Source organism: Phaenicophaeus curvirostris, chromosome 3 (assembly GCF_032191515.1).
Source record: "Phaenicophaeus curvirostris isolate KB17595 chromosome 3, BPBGC_Pcur_1.0, whole genome shotgun sequence".
Taxonomy (NCBI): Eukaryota; Metazoa; Chordata; class Aves; order Cuculiformes; family Cuculidae; genus Phaenicophaeus; species Phaenicophaeus curvirostris.
Window position 1 is genome coordinate 29,672,070 of NC_091394.1, and position 24,346 is coordinate 29,696,415.

General features: G+C 35.8%; 1 protein-coding gene across 4 annotated transcripts in view; it reads left to right on the forward strand.

Annotated features, from left to right (window-relative positions):
• Positions 1-24,346, forward strand: part of RELCH (RAB11 binding and LisH domain, coiled-coil and HEAT repeat containing) — an 88,474-nt gene that overhangs the window by 46,347 nt on the left and 17,781 nt on the right. For all 4 annotated transcript variants that reach the window (XM_069853534.1, XM_069853535.1, XM_069853536.1 and 1 more), the window contains 14 exons: positions 1,213-1,325; positions 5,838-5,928; positions 9,503-9,574; positions 10,383-10,523; positions 11,209-11,373; positions 12,261-12,408; positions 15,074-15,230; positions 15,796-15,919; positions 16,940-16,988; positions 17,424-17,503; positions 18,264-18,370; positions 18,959-19,058; positions 23,135-23,217; positions 24,129-24,192. In XM_069853534.1, the coding sequence (XP_069709635.1) occupies positions 1,213-1,325; positions 5,838-5,928; positions 9,503-9,574; positions 10,383-10,523; positions 11,209-11,373; positions 12,261-12,408; positions 15,074-15,230; positions 15,796-15,919; positions 16,940-16,988; positions 17,424-17,503; positions 18,264-18,370; positions 18,959-19,058; positions 23,135-23,217; positions 24,129-24,192 (1,494 nt within the window). The remainder of the gene's footprint in view (positions 1-1,212; positions 1,326-5,837; positions 5,929-9,502; positions 9,575-10,382; positions 10,524-11,208; positions 11,374-12,260; positions 12,409-15,073; positions 15,231-15,795; positions 15,920-16,939; positions 16,989-17,423; positions 17,504-18,263; positions 18,371-18,958; positions 19,059-23,134; positions 23,218-24,128; positions 24,193-24,346) is intronic.

The window sequence follows — 24,346 nt, forward strand, 5'->3', positions numbered from 1 at the left end:
TTAATAGGTTTACTCTGAAGAACACCATGAATAAGTCACTTTGAATGTCTGCAAGACAAGATTGGCACCTCCCTGCAAAGTTATTATGAATAACTATAGATTTTTTGCAGGTTTTGTATAATCTTTCCTAGTAACTTCAGAAGTGCTTCCCACTGTCATCTGCTTGTTTGTCACAGTTGAAAATTTACCAAAAACCTGTCTGCTGAAAGTGGCTGAAAAGTATGTAGCAGGTGGGTGAGGAAGTCTCCAGATTACTTGCCGATGTTTTCTCTGCAGACAAGTAGGTCTGTCTTGTTCTTTTCCCCTGGCCCTCCCAGTGTGATGTTTCTGTCCCGAAGGTATTAAATCACCTAGAAATTGCGTGGCTTCCCAATTCAGTCGGAGTAAAGGCTCACATCAACAAGGTCAAGGAAAGGGACTTCCAGTCCGTGTTTTAGAAACATTTGTTCTTCTGGGAATGAATACCATGAGCTCTGAAGGCATATTTAGAAAGGAGGTCTTCGCTATTGTCAACAGTGTTGTATTTTTTTTTTCAGTTAATTTTTAGCCAGCATTTCCTTCGTAATTTGTTCCTTAAGGGAACTGAATTGCTCTAAAAAGAAAACTCACTTTCAGACATTGTCTCTTTATTGAAATAAAAACAACCAACCAAACAGAAGCCTTTCAAAAAAAAAAAATCATAGTTCTCCATCAACACAAAATAGAGGGATATCTGTCTTCAGTTACCTTTACCAATGTATGTTTCTCAGTGCTTATTCAAACTTGTGCACAAAAGCATGTGCATGCTTAAATTGGAATTCTTAATCTTTAACTCCATGGCATCAGAAATAGTTTGGAGTTTTTTCCTGTAGGAGCTTTATTCCGTAGATGTCTGTGGAGCTCACTTCAGTTCAGTGGTACTGAAAACAATTTAAACCATGATTGTCCTCTAATTCTGGTTACAGGTGACCTGCATAGGTTAATTGTAATCTTTGCAAAGCTTTTTATTTTATGTGCTGGTTCTCCCCTGACCTTTCCTAGCAAGAAAATAATTCTAACTTTTTTAGACCTTCACTTTTTTCAGGTCGCTTCATAAGAGATCAAGACTCTAAAATCTTCTCTGCTTTGATGTTACGTGGCTAGATTTATCATCTTAGTTTCTTTTGCCATTAATGAATATATGCCCAAAACATTTTTACTTTGTGTGGTTTTCTCCTACCCACGACTTTTTAGGAACTGATCCCACTCATACTGTGTACAGCCTGCCTCCATCCTGAACCCAAAGAGAGAGATCAGCTTCTACACATACTATTCAATTTGATCAAACGGCCAGATGATGAGCAAAGGTGTGTTTGCGTTCGTGTGTTGTGGGACAAGAGGAACATTTTTTTCTTTGTCAAAGATGCAGAACTAATTGAAACTGGATATTTTTGGATGAATTTAACCAAGTTTCACTTAAGCTGATACTTTGCTTGTATAGCACTGACAAATGTATGTGGAGTTCAGGACTTTCCATTTCTATGACCTGTGCCTTCTAGTTACTGAGATATAAGAATGTGCTTGGTAAGCTGCAGTGTAACATTTCAGTTCTTTTTCTGTTAAAGATGAACTGAAACACTTTGTTAAAATGAGCTTTAAGATCATAATCCTTAGCAACGATTGTTATAGAAATTAAAACAGCTTTTATAAACCTCTGTCTTAACGTATCTTAGTGATCTATATGTTTGCAAGTTAACTATTATGTTTAGTTGGGGAAAATAGCATGAGAAAAAAGTATTCTTCCTCCTTATGGTTCAGTACTATGGTAGCAATAAAAAAATGTAGGAGACTGAAGCAGTGATTTAGTTCTGACAAGTCTTAAGAGCTTTGTTTTATTTTGGTTAAGACTTTGAAACAAAGTATACTTTTTATTTTTATTTATAAACTTAGTTCTTAGCATGCAGGAAATCTGACTTTGTACTGATCTTGACAAGAATCCTTAAGGTTGAAAGACAGTACCCTAGCTGATATGTTTCCTTCTGTAAACATGGATTTTTCTTATTTGAGCTGTAGCTTCCCCATTATTTTCATTAAAAATATTTTGAAAGCACCTGTATCTATCGTTGCTCTACTCTGTCTTCAGACAAAATAGGTTTTATGAAATAGGTGGAAAGCATTTCTTCTGAAGATCCTCTGAAACTGAAGTGTTCTGGTGTGTTTCTAAATTGTTCCTATGGTAAAACTTAAAGATGAGGTAAAATTGAAAGAGATGGCTTTGAAGACAAAAAAAATTATAAATTAATAAATAAAAAGCAACTTGTAACACAGTGGCACCACACAGATTGACATTGCAAGAAGATACAGTCTTTGCTCTAGCTCAGGTTCATTAGAAATCTGCTTCTGAAATGTCTACCATCATCTAAAATGTTTTGAATGTCTCATGCAGATAGAGAAGCTAAAATTATTTTGTGATCGAGGGGGAAGGAAGCTGCATTTCACTTGTTGGAGTTGTAGCCAATTAATTTGTCACAGAATTGGTGGCCTATCAAGTAGATTTTTTAATATGTGTACTTAGCTGCAGCTAGATGTCTCTTCCAGCAGCTAAGAAAGGAGAAAACCCTAATTTCTTTTTCCTTGAAGTTGGTCATTCTTTGTTGTGAATGAGATATTTATATCTAAAAAGAATTAATTTTCATCAGAAATTTGGGAAGAACATTCTACTATAATCTGCAGCACAAAATATATATGTACGTAATATACTCTTACATACACAAAAATTGTAATCTGTTTTAAAGGTGCCATAGCACCTGACTGAAGAATAAGTAAAATCCATGAAATTAAAGAGATTCTGAATACAAATCAGATAAATGTACTTATTTAGAATTTCAGATTTTTTTTATACTTACATATTTTTATGGAAGTATATTATGCGTGCTTGGTTTTTATTTAAATAGGTTTAAATATTTTAGCTGACTTGTGAGATATGAAGTAGGGAAAGATATTCAGATTTAGTCACCAGAAAAATGGTATTGATTGTCACATGTTACTTGCTTTAGCTTCTGCTATAATGTACAGACCTACATTATGCATTAAAGTAGCAGTTAATACCAAGTTGACATTTAAAATTAGTTAAATGCAGGAGACTGAAATGTGGCATTGTATTTCTAATAATGAAACCATTAAAATAAGTATTGTACTTTAAATATTTTATATAATAAAGTATATTAACAGTTATGCAGAGAGCCTGGGTTTATACCTCTTGCCCACACGAGGGGCAAGCAGATATAGCATATTGCCACAATTTTTTGTATTAACAATATATTTAACAAATCCACATTTATCCTCAAGGCTTTGCTCGTTAATTTACTATTCATCTTCCAAAATGTCTATCAAATTCTCTTCTGCAAAGGAACAAATATATGTTAGATTTGCTTAAACTTCTATGGGTAATTATATTGATTTTACAAGCTAAGCCATCAAGTCAGGTTAATGTTTGGGTCTTTTAGGAAAAGGTTAAAACATAGTTCAGAATGTGAACTCTTGAAGATTTCCAAGTAATGCACCCAGAAGCAGCACTCCTGAAAATAAGCGAAAATACATTAAGCTCAGTGTATCTGATATGGCTTTTCTTTGGTCATGTAATACCAGCTCTGACAGAACACCCATAACTTGCTGATGTATTAAGGAAAACTCTAGTAAGTAAGTTTTTAATACAACTTTGGAAGCGACAGAAGAAGCTTAAGCTGTGTAATACAAGGTCAAATTGCTTACCAGTGTGTACAGACACTTTCTGAAAACTCTAGAAAGAGTTAGAAGCGTTAAATTATGTCTGTTCTACTCTAACAACTGCCTTGTTCCTCTCATCTGATTCTTGATTTGAGTTTGGTTTCTGTGCTGATGAAGCAAACCAGTGCTCTCCAGGATCGTACTGATTTGCTTTATGTTCATGCCTAAGTGATCATAAGTGCATAGCCTGAAGAGAGCTCTTTAGGAAAGCATTCCCAGCATCTTGTTAAGAAAAGAGATTATGACAATAAGTAGAAAGAAGTTTTTCCTGTATCTGGCCTGGACTGCAATTTTTGCAACTGCTTAGCGTTGAAATTTTTTGTTACGTTAACCTTTTGTTGAGATCCCTCCAACCTTTCCTTCCCTTGAAATACCAACTGCTGTCATGTACTTCTAAGATGGTCTTAGTAAAATATTTTAATAATTACTTTTTAATATTTTTGCAGTATCTAAAAATTTACTATTTTAAAGGCAAGAGGAAATGAAATATGAGTTAACTTTGATATTTCATGGAATTCTTTCGAGAAGGCTTGATTTTAAAAAAAAGTTATATATTTTGTGTTTTCCAGTTTCTAATGCAGAAGATTATTCAGTAGTCCGGTTCTGTGACTAGATGCAGTGTAAAGACAGGCACTAAAGTAACTATTTTAAGTTTTGCACAATTCAGATTTACGATAGGATTTTGTCTCGATATTGCAATCACATATCAGCTGTTTATACCTTGAGTCTTAACTAATCATTGCACCTTTGTTTTCTCCCAACCTTTTTCACCTTGCTCAAAGGTCTAGTTCTCTGTACATGGCAGAGACATGGGCAGGGATCAAACCTCACAATACAAAACCAAAGCACTTGTTCTGATTTTTGGCCTATCTTTTTAATAGACTCGTTTTCCTTGAAAAGCTTCTGCAAGTGAATGAGTCTTTTTTTTGATGGAATATTTTCTATAAATTGTTAAGAAATAACCAACAGAGTCTCTGCCTTTCAACCTTAAGGGCATGCTATTAGCTGCAACAAATACTTAGGAGTTTAGACATGAGTCTAAAACAGTAACAAATTAATTCTGGCTTACTTTCCACAAAGTAATAATGAACGAATTCTCAGTAGTGTCCTAATCATACTGTGGAGGTGATGTCTCATGTCCAAGCATTTGAAACTGGTTATTTAAGTGTTGATGTAGGCATTAAAATTAAGTAGAACTGGTGAATTGCATGCTAAGTTGATATTGTTCCAATCCTAGTAACAGGAGTGATAGCTAGAATTAAAAATCTTAGCAAGATAAACATTCATTTAGTAAAAGTTAAAATATCACAAATTACAGTTAAGTAGAATTTTATTGATATTTTAAATATATCTCTGTCTACGTAATTGATGGAACAGCAGAGACTTCTTGCAAACTTTGAGGAAAAGTTAAAAAATGCAGGGATATAAATACAAATTGCTCAGGTGATTGTAGATACCACCAATTGATTAATTGCTTCCCTTTCTGACAAGACTCAAGTCCAGTATTTTGGGAGAGAAGACAGTAAGTTGCTTATTAGAGAGTTGCAAAACCATGTCATAAGAGTTAAGTTACTTGTTTTGAATTAAGTTCGTTAAAGTTCATGAACACTTCTAAATAAAAGCGGTGTATGTATTTGACTAAATACTGATAGTGTGATAGTATTAAGTAATTTGGATCCTTTGACTGCATGATGAATCGCAGTACTCAATAGTAAGAATTAAATGAGAAGTTCAGTCAGATTCCCAGTCTCAGTCATCAGGAAGTCAGAGATCCACAGGCTCTGGTTCATATAGCTTAGGATCTGCAAGTTTCTGGAAAAGTCATGTTAGATAGAAAGCAAGACACAGTAGTTTAGGTTGGGAGAGACCTTTAAAGGTCATCTTGTCCAAACCTCCCCCTGCAATGAGCAGGGACGATAGTGGCTTTCAGTTTAAGATTTAGCCTTTAAGTCAGTGTGCATGGTGTGAAACTTTAACTGCAGACAGTACCTGTTGCCTGACAGTATCTGCTTTTCCCAGCTTGAGGAGTTTATTCTATGTATTATAAAATTTTATTTTATAAAGAGATTAAGGCTTTAAATTTGTGTTTTCAGACAGATGATACTGACTGGATGTGTGGCATTTGCCCGCCACGTTGGACCAACACGTGTAGAAGCTGAGCTTTTACCACAATGTTGGGAGCAGGTAACTGATTATTTTGTGCTTTTTGCTGGAAAATTAGTTAAAAATTCATAAGTGTTGAGTTTTACTTGTTTGTGGGGAAGGTTGTTGTGGTTTTGTTTTGTCATCATTCTATATGTTTTCATATAACTTTAAGAAGAACTTAGAAGCGGAAAATTTGTGAAAGACTGTGGAGATTTTAGTTACCTGCATGTACCTTTGTTGTATTGAAAATGTAGATATGCATATATTAATCATCAGTGTTGCCTAACCTATTGCCAGGCACAGGTACCTTTATAATTCGTAGTGTAATTTCCAGACTGTTGGAAATCCATTTTCATTCGAAGATTTAATTTGCTGATTTTTATATTGTATAAAGTCCCTGGAGCGGTGTCCACAATTCAGCTAGCTTAAATTCTTAAGCAGAATAATTAAACATGAAAGCAGTCAGAAATAAAACCCCTGTAGATGGGCATGATTTTACACCTGTAAGATCAGCTTGAAGTTTACATGTGACTTCTAGACCTTCTCCACAGATGTTCTAAATTAACAGAAATAACTGAAGAACCAAACTGGACTGCTCTTACTGTTTCATCTGAGACATAGAAATAGAACAACATGAGTTCAGATGAAAATACATGTTATTTTGCTACTATAGTGAAGAAAATAAGTTCATCATTGCCTAAAAGACAGTGAGTAACTAAACCATGACAAAGTGGTAATGCTTGCTTTGATGGCACAGTCTTTCTGGTCTGATAATTATCTACTGCTTCTTGCATAACAGCCATCTCCATTTCACAATAAAATCCAGGCTTTAGTAGTCTTAATACTTTCTGACAGTAGAAGTACTTATATGCAGCCTTCGTGCTTATATCTGTGAATGATGTATCTATTTATTAAATAAGAGTCATGGCAATAGCAGTTGCACACAAAATAAACCACATTTTCTTTTCTTAGTCCTACTCATGCAATTCCAACAGTGCTTAATAGAACAGTCTCACCTCAGTAACAGCACATCTTCATCATACCAGTTTCTTGCTAATTGCTGATGCAAAAGAGAAATCAGTACAGCATATCAGGCTGACAAGCCATATGTCATCATGCATTTATTTAATGCAGTTGCCAGACTTTGTTTGCGATACTGAAATCAGGTCATTATTTTTCTCTGGTGAAAAATACCAGCTGAATCCCGTTGTCACTAGACTGAGTTTGTAGAAGGAACTCAAAACCAGACATGATTTTCTACCTTTTCTCAGTAGATGCTTCAGTCATGAAAGCATTCGTGCAGTTGGTGCCTGACAGGTGCCTGTCCTGGTTTAGCACACGTACTCCCAGGAAAGTCAGCAGCTAAACTAGGCAGCTGTATCCCGATTGCCCTCCACAGAGAAAGGGGAAAGGGAAATGAGTGGCAAACAGGCTTGTAGGCTGAGAACTAAAACAGTTTTAATTAAACAATAATAAAGAAGATAACATCATTAAGAGAATAATAAAATACATAAAAATATATAAGACCACGTCAAACTTCCCCAATGACCTTTGACTTTACGTTACCACTGATGCTGCAGGACAGGTGTGGGGAAGGTCCTGGACTGGGAGGAGCTGGACTCAGGAACTGGATTCATGAATGCATAGATCTGTATCAGGAGCAGACAGATGGATGAGGTCCTCACTGGACATCAGCCACTGAAGAAGAGTTGACCTTCATGACCCCTAAGCTTTATCTTGAGTATGACATATATGGCATGGAATACTCTGTTGTTCAATTTTGAGTCACCTCTCTTTGTCTGCTCTTCCCTGCAGATGTGACCCTTTTTTGCCCTTTGGCTTCTGGCTCTAGGATGGCCTTAATTTCATAGGAATAAACATAAGCAACAGGCCTCTCAACACAGCAATGCCCCTGGTTTTAAACTTCAGGCTTATCACTTCGGAGGCAGCAGCTGTCTGAAAATACATTAGCAACTTTCAGAAAATGAAGTTACTTAGAAGAGGCTTAGCTTTTACTTAGGGAATTGATTCATCTTTAGCTCAAACCAGAACAGTGTGCTACTGGTGAATGAATGCAAAATAATGATAGACACTCTCAAAGAATGTTCTCCCATGCTCAGGACTTCAGTTTAGTCCTGGGGTTCATGATTCGTTCATTTGAGTCTCTTTCAAATTATTTTGGGCACACTTCATTCTTGTGAGAGTTCTTGGTGATTTCAAATCAGAACAGTGAGGAAGTTGAAGACATCAATACTATATCAGTGCTCAAGTACCATTGTTCAGTGTGGGGTGGAAATAAGGTCAAGATAAGTTGTTCAAAGTTGATTTATTACTATGTCTTCATCTGTAGTTTCTCCTAAGCCAGTAGAATCAAGACAGTCACAGAATGGCTGAGGTTGGAAAGGACCTTTAAACATCTTGTAGGCCAAGCTGTCTGCTTATATCAGAGTCAAGAAAAGATCAAGTCCCGTCTGGTTTAGAATATGTCTGAAAATGGAGGATCTGTAACATTTCTGGACAATGCGTTCCAAAATTTGGCCGCTCTCCCAGTAAAACAGAATTCCCTGTATTTCATTTCCTCTTGTCCTTTCATTGGGCACATCTGTGTTCTTTACCTCCTGAGCTCTCTCTTCTAAAGACCAAACAATCCCAACTCTCTCAGCCCCTCGCCCCATATGTCAAATGCTTCTATCCCTATCATCTTCACATCTTTCTGCTGAACGTTCTCCAATATATCTTTGTCTTTGTAGCTAGAAAACAGAACTGTACACAGCACTCCAGATGTGAACTCACCAGTGCTGAGTAATGGATAATTACTTTCCTTACTTGCTGGTGATGCTTATTCTAGTGCTGCCCAGGATAGCACTGGTCTTCCCTGCATGCATTGCAGGCCGTCCTCGGTATCTGTCGGGACCTGTAGGTCCTTCTTTGCTAAGTTGCTTTCCCTCAGTCTGTCCTGGTGCATGAGAATTATTTCTATTAGTTTGGGACTTTGTTGAATTTGTAAGGCAGGCTTTTCAAACGGCCTTTGAGCAGAAAGGGGAGGTAGCACAGGATCAAGAGATTCTTGGAAATAGGACTTGTTTTCAGTCACACTTTAGAGGCATGATATGTTTCTGCTGGACTTGAGAGCATGCAAGTACTTCTTGGCTTACTACGAGTGTCTTTTGACCTCAATTGCTCAGCAAGACCTGCACTGGTTGGCTCGGAGCACTAGAGGGCACTTGTGTAGTTCTTAGAGGAACGATGTTCCTCAAGGGCCAAACTAGACAAAATGTTTAATGACGCACTGGCTCAGTTGTTGTTCATACAGTACAACAGCCCATACACTGCTTTCCATCCTTCTTTCCCCTGCATATGCATACATGCTTCTCCAATTCATCTCTAATTATGAGCTGTCTTTTATAGGACAGCTAGAGAAGGCTGTATCTGCCTTGCCTTTGTGCCTCAGTGCAAGGATTCCAGGCTGTTTAGTGCCCACATGCAGCTACTACAGGCACAGTCAGTGTTTATCTAAGAGGTGCAGATGTATCCCTCTGTTGCAGTTCATTCTGACCGTATTTTGAATACTGGTTACTGCAAAGCAAGTAGCCATTCTGTTTCTCTTTACCAGATCAACCACAAATACCCTGAGAGGCGGCTACTGGTAGCAGAATCCTGTGGAGCTCTAGCACCTTACCTTCCAGTAAGTATTAATACTGGCTCTAAATACTTTGCTAGTGAAAGCAAGTGAAAATCTGTTGCATAATGTAAGCATCCTTTATAATTTTAAATATTCCCAGGTGTGTATGTTATGCATAGACAGTCACATTGTTTTCTACTTTATATCATGCATGTGATAAATAAGTCCCACTGAGGAGGAGATAGCTTATTTTAAAGGAATATGGGTTAATCTAGTTATAAAAACAGTATGTTCTGAAAAAAATCATTACTGTTTCAGTAAAGATGAAGTGAAGATAGTTAGGACCAATTAGGGAAATAATCTCTGAAAGACTAATTGGCACCCAGTAATAGTAGTTCTATTAGTAGTTCAGATGCTGTGGAATGCTGCATGAAAAGCGCTGCCAGTCAGAAGAAGCAACAAATTTAAGTTAGCGGTGAACTTATATTTGAAGCTTCAGGCAGAGAGAAAAATAACCCAAATTTAAAACCCACTTTTCCAGTTTAGCGATACAGTGATTAAAGATTCTGTTTTAAGTCTAGACCTATTGTAGTTTTTTGCTGTTAGTTATTTTTGGTTCCACATTTGTTAAAGGACCAGAGTTCTTTGCTTAGTAAGGCAAAAGGCTCTCTAATTAGGCTATTGATGTTTTATATTAATTTATCTTCTGTTGTGAGAACTGAATGTATAATATTGAAAAAGGATCTATGGTTCAAGGAGGGGATTTTGTTTGTGAGCACTAATAGAAGTGCAAAGTACCTATAAAACTTGATATAAACCCACATTTCTTGTTTCATTGGATTTAACAAGTATATTTCTTAATTACAAACAGAAAGAAATTCGTAGTTCGTTAGTACTTTCCATGCTACAGCAAATGCTAATGGAAGATAAGGCAGATCTGGTACGAGAAGCTGTGATCAAAAGCCTTGGCATCATTATGGGATATATTGATGATCCAGACAAATATCAACAGGTATCTTTTGATTTGGGTTCTGTATGTATAAAAAGCTTCTTCATAGTTATTTCATGAATAGGGGGATGCATACTTTTGTGAATTTTTAATTAAATCTTTCCAGATACCTTACAATTTTTGGATGTTTTTTATGAATATTGATTTTATTGTATCAGCAAGACAAAAAAGAAAACATACATTTATATGTCTGATTCGAACCTCAGGTATAAGCCTTATACAGAAGCTCCTCTAATAATTCATAATTTGCCTTCAAGAACATATCACCTCATTGCCCACCTGATACTATTAGCCTGTTTGATATCACCACTTACTATTACATTTTTCTCCTACAACAAAACCTACTTGCAGTTCAACTTATTGCTGCCCAATAATGTTTAAAATAAATGAAAAATTAAGAACTTCTAATACTGTCTTTGAATTTTTGAAGGCAGAGTGGTAGAATGTGTTTGTGTGGGTTATGTTAACTTGCCTAGAGAAATACTTGCAGGATCATTGAACCACCTACTCTTTACCTTTCTAGATATGGTGGCAATATCTGTTGGAAGGCCTCCATGTACTCCCTTGTTTTATTTTTTAGTGTAAAGTTTTAAAAATAGATTGTATTTTTCTAGTCTGCATATTTTATGGGGGAAACTTTTGCATATACTTTAGGAAAATATTTTCATTGTTTATTATCTTTTGCCAGGGCTTTGAACTACTGCTTTCAGCTTTAGGAGACCCTTCAGAACGTGTAGTTAGTGCAACGCATCAGGTGTTTTTACCTGCTTATGCTGCCTGGACAACAGAACTGGGAAATTTACAGTTCCATCTTATACCTACATTGCTTAATAAAATCGAAAAACTGCTCAGGGTATGTGTTCAGCTGCTTCTACACTGGAGAATTTTCTTTGTATCTTTATATATGCAGCCTTTTTTAAAAAATAAAAAAAAATGGAGATAAATGCTACTTAGCGTTCTATTGGGGAGAAAAATTCTGGAGATTCTTGTTGTAACTCTTGAACTTTTACTTGTCCTTTAGAAGAAGAAAAAAAGTAACCAACATAAATACCCCCAAACGTGAGCATATTCTTGGTTAACAACATTTTGCTTTATAACCCAATAATCAAGGTGCAATTCAGAAAACACTTGCTTGGGACTGTGACCAGATGATGTGTGTTATTCCAAGTGCATTCGCCCTCTATTTAAAGTGGTTTTAAGTGTTGTGTAGTGTAGATTTTAATAAAAAGCAATATTTACTAAGCAAAAAAAAAAAAGTAGAATCAAATGGTTTAGTTAAATCATTTGCAATTGTGAACCACTTTGCACACTTGATTTGGTAGATACCTGGAAAGTTCTGGAAAATAGGCTCTTACAACAATCTAACACATTAAACCAAGATGCTTGTTTTCAGAGTACAGGCAACTAGTTTATTCAGTTTTTAGGTGCTGGGACAAGGACTCACATTTCCAAAATGTGCTGAAAATGTTATTTCAAGATATTTCAGTATGTTCATTGACATGAACTGCTAAATGCCAAAGGCTTTATTCGTTGAATTTTTTGAGTAGAAGTGACTTAAGGGTCACAAGGGGATTTGGATGGTGGCACAAAGTAAGCTTGTGGTTAGGATAAATTACTGTATAATTAGCATCTCTGAGTAGAAGCTCATCACAGATGTGTTGATGTCTTGCCAGGGAATACATGCCTAAGCAGCAAATCATCCAAACCAAAAATGTTAAGTACATGTCCTGTTTGTTTCAGGAAGGAGAACATGGCTTGGATGAACATAAGCTCCACATGTATCTGTCTGCTCTGCAGTCATTGATTCCTTCACTGTTTGCACTGGTGCTGCAGAATGCACCTTTCACAAGCAAGGCTAAACTTCAGGGAGAAGTACCACAAATAGAAGGTAAATAATTTCTGATATATGATGTTTTTATAAATTTAAGCATAATTCGGTGACAAAACTCAAATCACTGCTAAGTGCAAAGGAAGAATTTCAGGAATAGCCTGTAGCCCATGCTTACTTGGGATTGTGTGTGTTTAAGGTTACTACCTAAACATCAGTTGTAGAATCTATGTGTAAACTTAAGAATTTTTTAGCATACTGTCTGTACAATAATGATTTAAGTTTGTCACCAAGCTTTTTTTTTTTCTGCTCCATCTGTTCTTTATGTTGCATTTCTATATGTAGAAAGTAAGGAGAAAGAAATTCAGGGAACCCCTATCATGTTGTGAATTTTCTTTCTTTAATGTTGCTGAGCTGATAGAGAAAATTTTTTTTAAAGACAGATTCCAGCATAGCAAGATTTGTCTTGACTTGGCACAGCTCTTTAATGTGTTCTGTTTTCCCCTTTTTGGGAAAACATCTTTATACTTTCTTTCCTTCCACTTCTCCTACTTCATTCCTGTGAAGGAAATCAGTCTGACATGAACCGTTATCAGATATTTTACTAATTAGAAAAATCAGCTTAGTGACACAGAAAAATATGTCATGAATATTTATAAAATGATTACCAGCAGAATAAAGGAGAACAAAATGTCATCCTTTTGGGGTTTTTTTTCTGTATTTACTTAGCAGTGTTACAGGCAAAATGGCAAAGTTTGTTTTCTCTCTCACTGTTTCTCTCTACTTCTTTTAAAAAGCTTTTGAGAAAGCAAAGCAATCTGTAATTGGACTTCCTTAAGGTTTCTGAAGAACTCATTTCCACTGACAACCAATAATAGCTCAAGAAGGCTGGCCACAGTTCCAGTTAGTTCTTTCAAAATAAAAAAATTTATGAAGTTGGAAAAATACAGCCTAGTGTAGGAGCTTCACCATCTGTTATGTATCTATGTAACGTCTCAGCAGACTGAATGGCCTAATAGTCAAGTAATACTTAGATCAGCAATTGCAGCCTGTATGATGTCTTCTCCTATTACAAACACTTTTAAAAGATATTGGGAATACCTGCCACATGTTGATAATAGCGATGTGTGTGGAGTTGCAGAAAATGGGGTAAGAGCTTTAAAGGAGAATTTGGAAAGTTGCTAGTGGTATGTTGTTCCGCAATTTTAATGTGAGTATTTAAATATGCCATCATAAAACTCATTCAGCTGACTTGAGTCATTTGAAGATAAGCACTTTTTCCATGAGTGACAACTACTTAAATAAGGAATTCAAAAATTTCAGGCTTCAGTGTAGTCTGATGGTTTCTTCCTCTACAAAAGCAGAGGAAGAAAAATTTCACATACTTCTCCCTAATCCGGTAACATTGCAGAAACTGCAAGCTTGCTTTCTTCAATTTTGCAGTAGGAAAGATGTTGTTGTTGTTGCTTAACTTCATTGCTGAATGATTTTAAGTATGCATGACATGAACCGAGAATAATAAATGCAATGTTGTTGTAGCAAGATTTCAATCCCCAGATATTTTAATGGTGTAGAATTTTTTTTGAGATCTTGCCTCTGATCATTCAAATAATTAAGGAGTGGGGGGAGGGACTGGGGAGTGTCTAAAACTGCTTCATGTATAATAGTTGGAGCAGTTAAAAGATTAAAAGATTAAAGTTTAGCAACAGAAGTCAGGAAACCTTGCCTGCAAGTTACTATACTGTAAATCTGCAGTGTGTTCTGTGGGATCATAGAATGGTTTGGGTTGAAAGTGGCCTTTAAAGGTCGTCTAGTCCAACCTCTTCTGCAATGAACAGTAGATCTTCAACTAAGTAGGGTTGCTTAGAGCCCCATCCAACCCGATGAGTGCATTGTTAGCTCATGTCTAGTTTTTTCATCCACTGGTACCCCCAAGTCCTTCTTGGCAAGGCTGTTCTTAATCCCTTCATCCCCCAGCCTATATTGATACTGGGGGTTGCCCCAACCCAGATGCAGGATCTTGCACTTGGTCTTGTTGAACCTCATGAAGTTCACACAGGCCCAGTTCTCAGGCTTGTCCAGGCCTCTCTGGGATGATATCCTGTCCCACAGGCATGTCAACCACACCACTCACCTTGGTGTCATCTGCAAATTTACTTAGGATGCGCTCAATCCCATTGTGTCATTTGTGAAGATATTACACAGCCCTGGTCCCAACACGGACCCCTGAGGTACACCACTCGTCACTGGTCTCCATTCAGTCACTGAGCTGTTGACTGCTATTCTCTGGATGTGACTATCCAGCCAATTCCTCATCCACTGGATAGTCTGTACCATCAAATCCTTATCTCTCCAATATAGAGAGAAGGATGTGGTGGGGGACTGTGTCAACAGCCTTCCAGAAGTCCAGATTAACATCAGTAGCTCTTCCATTGTTCACGAATGTAGTAATGTCATCATAGAAGGCTGCTAGGTTAGGCAGGATTTGCTGGTGGTGAAGCCATGCCAGCAACAATAATCCTATAATCTCCCTGCACCATTTTTTTCTCAGTTTAACAGAGGGTTATGTAATCTCTTCAGAGTTGGATTAGCTCACCAATTTTTAAAAAGCAGTTTGATAACCTTACACAGAAGGCACTGAATTAGAATTCATAGCTATCTTTACTCACATCACTTCCAAGGTGTTTTAATTTTGTTCACGATCACTTGTTCTGTGTTGTTACAGTCACTAGATTTCCCCGACCCGTATCGCCTCTTCAGGATGTGGCCATCATCATTGGGAGCCGTGAACAATTAGCGGTGTTGTTGCAACTGTATGACTATCAGCTAGAACATGAGGGTACCACAGGCTGGGAGGCTTTGCTATGGGTAGTCAATCAACTGTGAGTTAATTTTTATCTTGTGGTTCCTGATTTTAAAATGCGTCAAAATGGCTAGTTCTTAATCATGATTGTGGTTAACCTTTATTAAATGTAATAATTTTAAGTTTAATTGTGTTTAAGAAATACTAAAGAGTGAAAGATTGAATGTTTTTTAGGCATCTTAATACTGAATTTACTTGAATTTTATTCAGACAATAACAACTGTCTGCATAATGTGTAGGTAACTACTTGCTCATAAAATTGTTTATTTTATCTGTGCACTAGTATAGTCAATTCTCTGTTGAAGTGAGAATTGCATTCTGAATATCTCATGAAATACAATGTTCTGCAGTAACAGATATTTGAAAATACAGGTTAGGCTTTTCTGGCACTTAAACCCTTGCTTTCTTCAAGGGTCAGGAATTGTAGAGAATTTGTAGATAGTTTTATTAGAATCATTGGGGCTCTGTGTGTGTATGTATCTACATATGTTTATTAACGTAAGCAGTAAATCTATACACATATAACTTTAGAGAAACAAAGGATCAGAGTAGTGTTTAATATCCTTTTGTTTCCCAATTTTTAGACTACCACAGCTTATAGAAATAGTTGGCAAGATCAACGTAGCATCAACTGCCTGCGTCCATGAGTTCTCTAGGTTTTTCTGGAGGCTTTGTAGGACATTTGGGAAAATTTTTACAAACACTAAGGTAAGGTATTGTAAATATTCTATAACAATAGAGTACCTTGACAATACATATATTCTGTATTCTCTGTATTATTCAGATATGTGCACTTTATGTAACCATTTATATTTGTATGTCCACTGCTTTTTCATAAAAGTATATTTAAAGCTGCTGTTTTTAAATCACTTTTGCATCCTTTTGATTTCTGTTTCTGACCATTTTGGAATGGCATACTCATCTTGCTCAACAAGCAAGTCTTTTTTTAAATTGTATTCTTTATAGTTATCCTGCTTCTAGTGATTTAACAATTTTTTTTCTTTAGAATAGCATATTGTTGTGTTTGTGTTGTATGTAAGTACACCAGCCTGTAATTCATTGGAAATTTAAAATTAAAGCTTCTTCTGCTAGAAATATTTTCTGTAGATGATACCTAAATATTTTTTTCAAGGAAATATATACTTTTTCTCAATAAAGTAACTTCAGAATATAATTAAAGATAGGTTTTTAAAGGGAAATTATAAAGCGTGAGAGGATTACTTGAAGATAAAATTACAAAACAGAGTTAGGATTACATGCTGCCTCCCTAGAGGAGATGAGAACCAGACTCTGCTATTTGAAAGCCCCTTCTGTAAGTTACCTTTAGAACCTCTGTTTCTTTAAAAGAATTTCTAATACTGGTGATTACAGCTGTAGTTAGAAGAAAGCACTTCATAGATAGCAAAGATCTAACACAAAAAACAGTTTGTTTGTTTGGTGTTTTCGCATATGTATTGATAAAACCTGGAGCCTAAGCATATTGCCAAGAGAATTCAGTATCAGGAGAGCTGAATACTGCTACATCTCTGTGGATGCTCCATAGAAATTTTCACTCTTATGTCATACTTTCAATTTTCTTAAAAGCTGGCTAGGTTTTTTAAAATTACTTCCGTTCTGTACCTTCTAAATGTCTTTTTTTATTGTGTTGGCTTTATTATTAATTTTTTTCTTAGTTAATTGACACTGGTAACAGGTTTTCTTACGTGGGATTCATCATTCTTTGTATAGGTAAAACCACAGTTCCAGGAGATATTAAGACTATCTGAGGAAAACATAGGTAAGTAGCGTCTTAGTCAAATGAATAAAAATTGATCTTAACCACAGCTAGAAAAAATCGGCCAGTCTATTGTTCAAATAATATTTTCAGACCGCATTTCCCAAATTTGTCATCTTTTGAAATGTTGAAAATCTAACCTTAATCTGAATGGAACATTCTGAAATTGTGGATTGTGTGTGTGTGTAAAGTACAAATACAATTTCAAATCCAAATACCACTTGAGTGTTATTTTAGTGTTTGTGTGCCTGTATAAATGCATATATATGTATATAAATTCTTCATGTATGTATTAAGAAGTGAATGTACACAATACTTAGAATACACACATATAGGTCTACCTTATGCATATAAAATATAGTGTATGTTACACACAAACATTTATATGTATGCACAAGTATGTACTTAGAAAACCTAAATTTTTCACTGTATCATTAGATTCTACAGCAGGTAATGGAGTGCTAACAAAAGCCACAGTTCCCATCTATGCAACAGGGGTCCTTACATGCTATATTCAGGTAGGTTTTGTTTTCTTTGCTAAATGTATGATAATATGTAAATTTTATTCTACCAAGACCCCTTACTGTTTTCATTGAAAACTTGCAGCGCTCCTGTGTGTTCAAGATAGGTAAGTGGGCTGCTGTAAGAAAAGTTTTCTAGTCAGGTTGTCCACTACATTTAAATGATAGTCATCAGTGTTAATAACTAAATGCAATAAATCTTAAAATAACATCTATGCTTCTATAAAAAAAACCATAATTTTCTAAATTTACTGAAACAGTTATGTAGGTAATTTGCCATTTTGGGCATAGTTGGAGTCTTAAAATTTTAGTGTTACTTAGTACTAAAATAAGCACTACATAAATAATGCTAACGAATCCTCCAGTAGCAACCAGTTATGGAGTGGCCTATATGTAGCTCACAGGAAAAAGTAAATGCCTCATCATCTCACAAATGTTTAGTGGACTGTGAGCAATCACAAACTGTCAGGAGCCATGAAGGTGCGTAAGTACTTTTTTCAGCTGGTTTGATTAAATCAGTTCGGGTAATTCAAGACTGAGGATGTGCTTAGTTGATGAAATATGGAAATACACAAGTCTCTTCTTCTTGTCTTTGCTTTGGAAGGTTCTTGTTCTTAAGCCGCATTTTTAAAGTTCATAAGATTATTAAAAGCTAAATCTAGTTTGATCACAGTAATAGTTTGTCTTTTGTAACTGTAGGTGATCAGAATCGTAGCAATACTTCTACCACATTCCATGTTGTATGCTCTTCTTTCAGGAAGAAGACCGCAAGCTGTTAGTTGGATTTTTGGAAGATGTAATGACCATGCTTTCACTATCCCATGCTCCTCTTGATAGTCTGAAAGCTTCCTTTGTGGAACTGGGGTAAAGAATGTACCTTGGAGTTCGCTAGATCTAAATACATTAGAAGTTTTTATTAAAAGCTACTAATCTGGCTGTAATTTTAATAACTGTGACACTTTGGGTGAAAGAAGGGTATACTTGGGGGTTTTTGCCTTGGTATTTCATAGAGTTAAAACTTCTAATCTCTAGATTAAACTGTGGTGTGGTAAAGAAATTCTGAACTTTAAAAAAAGAACTCCAAACCCCAAAGAAACCCTACAAAAAAGTCCTTGGGGATAAAATGGCAACTAATTTTGTATTTTCAAAACTAGTATGATGATTTCTAGATATATATTTGCATTCAGTTCAGTGTCATAACTTATTGCAAATTATATTTTTAAAGTTTTTTCAAAAAATGAACTTAATGTGATGTATTTTCTAGACAGCAACATTTTACATGTCCTTCAGAGTGTGAGATAAATGTTATGTATCCCACAGAAAGTATAAATCTTGGAGTTTTAGATTTGTTAAGCAGTGGATTCTTGAAACTATGGCATTTTGTAGGCACAGAACATATTCATAAGTTGGGAGTGATTGGTTTGTTTTGATTGCATAACTGTTTTCTTTTAGTGCAAACCCAGCTTATCATGAGCTGCTATTAACTGTCTTATGGTATGGAGTTGTCCATACTTCTGCTCTTGTTCGATGTACAGCTGCTAGAATGTTTGAGGTAAGTGATATCCAAACTTTTTTACACCTTTTTTTTAAACTAGAGTTTGTTTTAAACAGATTTGGATTATGTTGCTACTTTCTTAAAATTACAAATGGCATACATAAGTTGTGTACTGTGTGATGGAGCAGGAAGTTCTTGTGCAGTTGTTTCTGTATGTGTTTTCTGTTCAACAGCATATTTTGCATTAAGCATTTTGTCATTAGCCACTTACAAGGTGCTTCTGTGGCAAGCGTCTGTGTTCTTTGATCTGCTGCTGACTCGATTGTTGTGTTCTGATTCTTGCATGCCAAAAAACTCTTTCCGATTATGAAAATACATTTTGTTGCTACACTGTGAAAACCAGAATTAAACTAATTGTCAAATGTATTTGCTTAGGTCTGTAGATAAACATAAGCATCTCTTGTGTTTTAACATTTGTGTTTGCTATTCAGCACATCATCAGGAGTCTAATTCACAAGTTACCAGATTTTAGTCCCTTTACAATGAATTTGCATTGTAATTCAAAGCAGTTTCCATTGATGCGAAATACAGTGGTAGAAACATACATTAAACCAATTCTGTGTTTTTTGTAAAAATTAAAGTAATTTACAACTACTTTACTTGCCACATAGTGACAGCTTCATCTTTCCTTGGTAAAATTGTTCAGGATAAAGACTGTTACATTTAACTAATAAGTTTGCTTTTATTTCTATATCATGCCTTTTTTTTAATCAAATGTTAATTAAAAAAGGCATATACAAAAACCCTGGGGTGTATTCCACTTGCCAAATGAAGCAAGTAGCTTTTCTTCTGTATTTGGCTCATTTGGATAGCTTTCCAGTAGACCTCTAACTGAATCTGCCACCTTGCATTCATTAGCTAAAACTAAGCTCAGCTCTCTCTTGTATAAAAAAGAGCACTTAACCTGACCATTAGTGTTCTTTACTGCAACTCTGAAAGTCATTGCAGATAAAGCCCTAAACAACCACTTTAAGATGTATCCTGGGATTTAATTTGAAAACGTCAAACCATGTCTTTTTTTTTAACCCCTTTCCCTTCTCCCTTTGAGAAGGAAATGGCAAATTCTGATCATTGTTGAAATATTTTTGAGTTGCTATTTTGTTTGTTGTTTGGGTTTGTTTTTTTCTAAATATGAAGAACATTGCTTATGTTTTATGTCAGTAATACTAAGATTTTTCTTTAATTAGGATTGGTGAAATGTAAGAGACCTCCGTTACAACAGCATGTTGTCTTGGTTGCAGTTTCCTTTCAAATTCAACTGCATGTTGGTTATTTTTAGGCAGTCTTGCATACTAACTTGACTGCTTGTTTCCTAGTATGCTTCAATTTTTACTAAAACATAGGTAACTTGGCTGCAGACACTTTTCTCACTTGAAAATAGTATCATATTACGACTTTCTTGATAGCTGTATCATACATATTTAAACATGACTATATGTATATTGCGGAAGTCACCTGTTTAAAGAGGCAGTAATAGTTGATTAGTGGTTAGATAAAAGATGAAGAGCCTGTCATCTGCAGGACAGCTGTATGAAAACTGTAAAGATTCTGAGCAGCACAGCAGTCTGTACAGCAGCACAGAGGCTGCAGTGATTTGGGCCTGCCAGCCTGTGTTACCAAACCTTTACTGTCTGTTAAAATTAGAAGGACACAAATGATTTGGAGCCCTTCTACTCCTCCTACTCTTTGGGTCAGGAAGCTTTGTGCTAGCATTTTTTGAAGTGTATTATGCACAAGTAATGATCACACTGATCTAGAAAAATCAAAACAAGATAAAAATTCGTGTTTTCTGTCTCACTGTAACCTTACACATTGCTTATCCAGCTGTTTCTGTTGTGTATATGTTGATGTTTTCAGTCAGTGGTTTCCTATTTGAGTGTTGATGCAAACAGATTTGCTGCTGTTTTGAACATGAAGTGCGTAGTTGTGTTACAAGCTTTGGTCTGTTTAGATTCAAAGCTAGGAACAGTTATGTTCAGAATGCACTTGAAATATAAATTGTATTTTTCTGTAAGACAGAACGGTTCTGTTTACCATAATTAGAAGTGTGGCTGCGCATGTAGTCATGAAGCTGAAATTATTTTAAATTGTTTGTTAATTCTACAAATTCCAAGCAGTTCTTTTTCAAAGCACTGCAGTACCACTAGGCTTTTCTCAAAGCTAAGATTAGTGAAGAAAGTGCAAGTCCCTATTCATTCAACATTGGAAATATTAAACGTACAACCATTGTAGTCAGTGAGCTACGTCCTTAACAGCTATTTTAAGAGTAGCCCATAAGCTCAACACATCAGTATTTTAAATTGTTGCCACTGTAAATAATCAAGAAATGTATTAATGCTAAAAATGTAGTAGTTGAACTGACAATCCTGATCCTGTATTTGTCATTCAGAAAGTAAATTGCAGATTTTCCCCTCCAGATGCTCTTACACAGCTTAGCAATTCGCTCTTCATGCTTCCTTTTCCAATTATTTGTAAGGCCACAATACATTCAATGCACATGTGCACCTGGGCATGCGTGCATATACATGCACACAAAAACATTGCTTAATAAAAATTCCAGAAGCCTCCTATAAAAGTAGTAAAGTCAGGTTCCTTCCAATCTTTCACAATTTACTTTGTTTCAAATTTAGAGTTGGTAAAACAGGAACCCTTAAACAAATAGCGGAATATAAAACTCCCTAGTCAGAGGGTGTAAATATTGCCTGGTTTTGGTACTGCGTGATATATTGATACCTACTGCTTTCCCCATGCCCTGTAGATCTTACATGTTCTCTTGCTACACTGCTGGGGGAAAAAGCATGGAATTTAATTTGTGGTCATTATGTAATTTGAATATAGGAAATAAAAAAATTAGTATGTAGCTAAATATTAAAAAAGACATTTCAAATTTCGCTCAGAAGCTACTGATTAGCTTTTTATGGTTGGTTCCTAAAATCAGCAAATGTATGCAGACTTCCTTACATGTTTGATAGGAATGGTTGGACTCGATGATCCGGTGGGTCTTTTCCAACCTGGTTATTCTATGATTCTATGAGAATCAAAATTGAAACATCAAGCCTTTCTCTTTTTTTGTGCAGGCAAAACAGCCTGTTGTGCTGAATATGGAGAAAGTTTGGAACTTGTCATTATTGAAAAATAGGTTTTCATATGTAGAAAACATGTGAGGGGCATATGCAGCAAATGTATGCTTATTTATCACTACCTAAGTAATTTAAAAAAAGAGAAATCATCTGGGAACATCTAAATTCTAACAATTTTCACATATTTATGGGTAATAAATTTCATTGTGATCTCGGTTTTTAACATTTGGGTTGTATTGCAATAAATATATCTCATCCTTAGTTTGCAAAAAGACTTTGTGTAATACATTTTATTGCTAATCCAAAGATTCTCCATTTTCTACCGATGTTAGACCAGCAGGGGAGACTTGGGAGGTTTCACAGATGTTCTTGCTTCAATGGCAGTTAAATCTAAAATAGCCCTGAATGACTTTGAGGAAAGCTTAGTGGCATCTGGAAAGGTGCTGTTTGTCACACTGTAAGATGTTTGAAAGGTATCCCTCAGTGCGGGAACACTACACACATTTGGCCTAGCTAAAGACATCTATTTTTCCTGTGACACCCACCTGCTGTAATAAATACTACTAGATTGAGTTAGGAATAGTTAGCATTCAGATGAAGCTGTCAAACTCAACTTGGCATCACTTTAGTATTTAATTAGGCATAGGTATATGTATAATTAAAATATGTAATTATATTAGTATTTGAATTAAAATATATGCTTACTTACTAAACTATTGAGAGTTCAAATTTTAAAATAGCTGGAAATAGAGAAAACATCATCGTACCGTTGAATTTGTCAGGTTTGTGCTAATCATCAGGCCACTTCAGCTTTCTTCGTGCTTTTGCATATATGAAGCACTACTGTAGCAGTATTTGCTTAGCTTCTAATTTTGGTTTGCTTTTTGTGTTTTTTTTCTTTCTCTCTCTTGGTTGTGCCGTTCCTCTTCCCATGATACTGTGCTCGCTCTTTCCGTGCGTCACCTGTGATACCCCCCTGCTCCGACCATTCAGCTGTTGGTGAAGGGGGTACATGAAACTCTGGTAGCTCAGAGAGTTGTTCCTGCTCTCATTACTCTCTCCAGTGACCCTGAAATGTAAGTTTCCTAACTTATATACCTAGCATCTCTCTTAATACTTAGGAAGAAATAACCATCAGTTCTGTTTCTTACTCTAACTGAACATAAATTTAATTCCTTTAAACAAACGTAACTTTCAAATCACTTATTTGTAAATAAAAAGGTCTACTACGACACTTAGAACTTGAACCAGATAAAACTGCTGGATAAGCTTCAAATAGAAAACTTTGTCATTTAATTTGGTTTATATTCAGTCAATCTCAGTTTTGAAATTTGCTTACATCATTCTAGCAGAAAGCTGGATATTAATATGTTCTGTTATGCATTCAGCTTTACTACTCCAAAATTAAGTTTCATCTGCATTACTAAAATGCAAAATAGTTTTGACTATCTACTTTCTGATAGACACCATAGTACTTCATTTTCTGGACATTCTGATGTGATATTTCTTTCAAGCTAAGGAGGGATGCTTTGCTAATCTCACTAACAGGTTGTTACTAATAAACTCTATAGCATGAATACAGCCTTAATCGTTTTAATGTCCTGTGTGGGTGACTAAACTGAGAAAAACCTTAAGAGTCTGCCTGCCCATCCTCAGTCACAGCTAACCCAGTACTTCAAGTTTACCAAACCATTTTTTATTGCATGTTGACTGGTTTACAGCTGACTCTTCGAGGCATGAGTGAAGCCTTAATTGACAAGCGGGTTGCTCCGGCCCTTGTTACCTTGTCCAGTGATCCTGAATTGTGAGTTTCGGATTGAGACCTTGAGTTAATCCTGTCTGTCTTTTTCCTGGTCTGCTTCTTTTTGTTTTGTTGTTGCTAGAAACTAATGTGACTTAAAGTACTAATTTTTTTTTTGCTTTGTTTTTAATTCATTTTATTATTGATGTTTAATACATCTTAAAGGCGCTGCTTTTTCTGTTGTAGTTCAGTAAGGATTGCAACAATTCCTGCTTTTGGGACCATCATGGAAACGGTTACTCAGAGAGAGGTAAGACACCTGGTGTAAGGCTGTTGGTTTTGTAGCATTGGAAGTGAGTGGTTTTTTTATAAATCCAGAAATCCAGTAATTTACTAGTGAACTTGGAGAGGGAAAAAGGGGAAAAAGCAGCTTATATTTCTTCCTTCATTCTATTTTCTTCTTC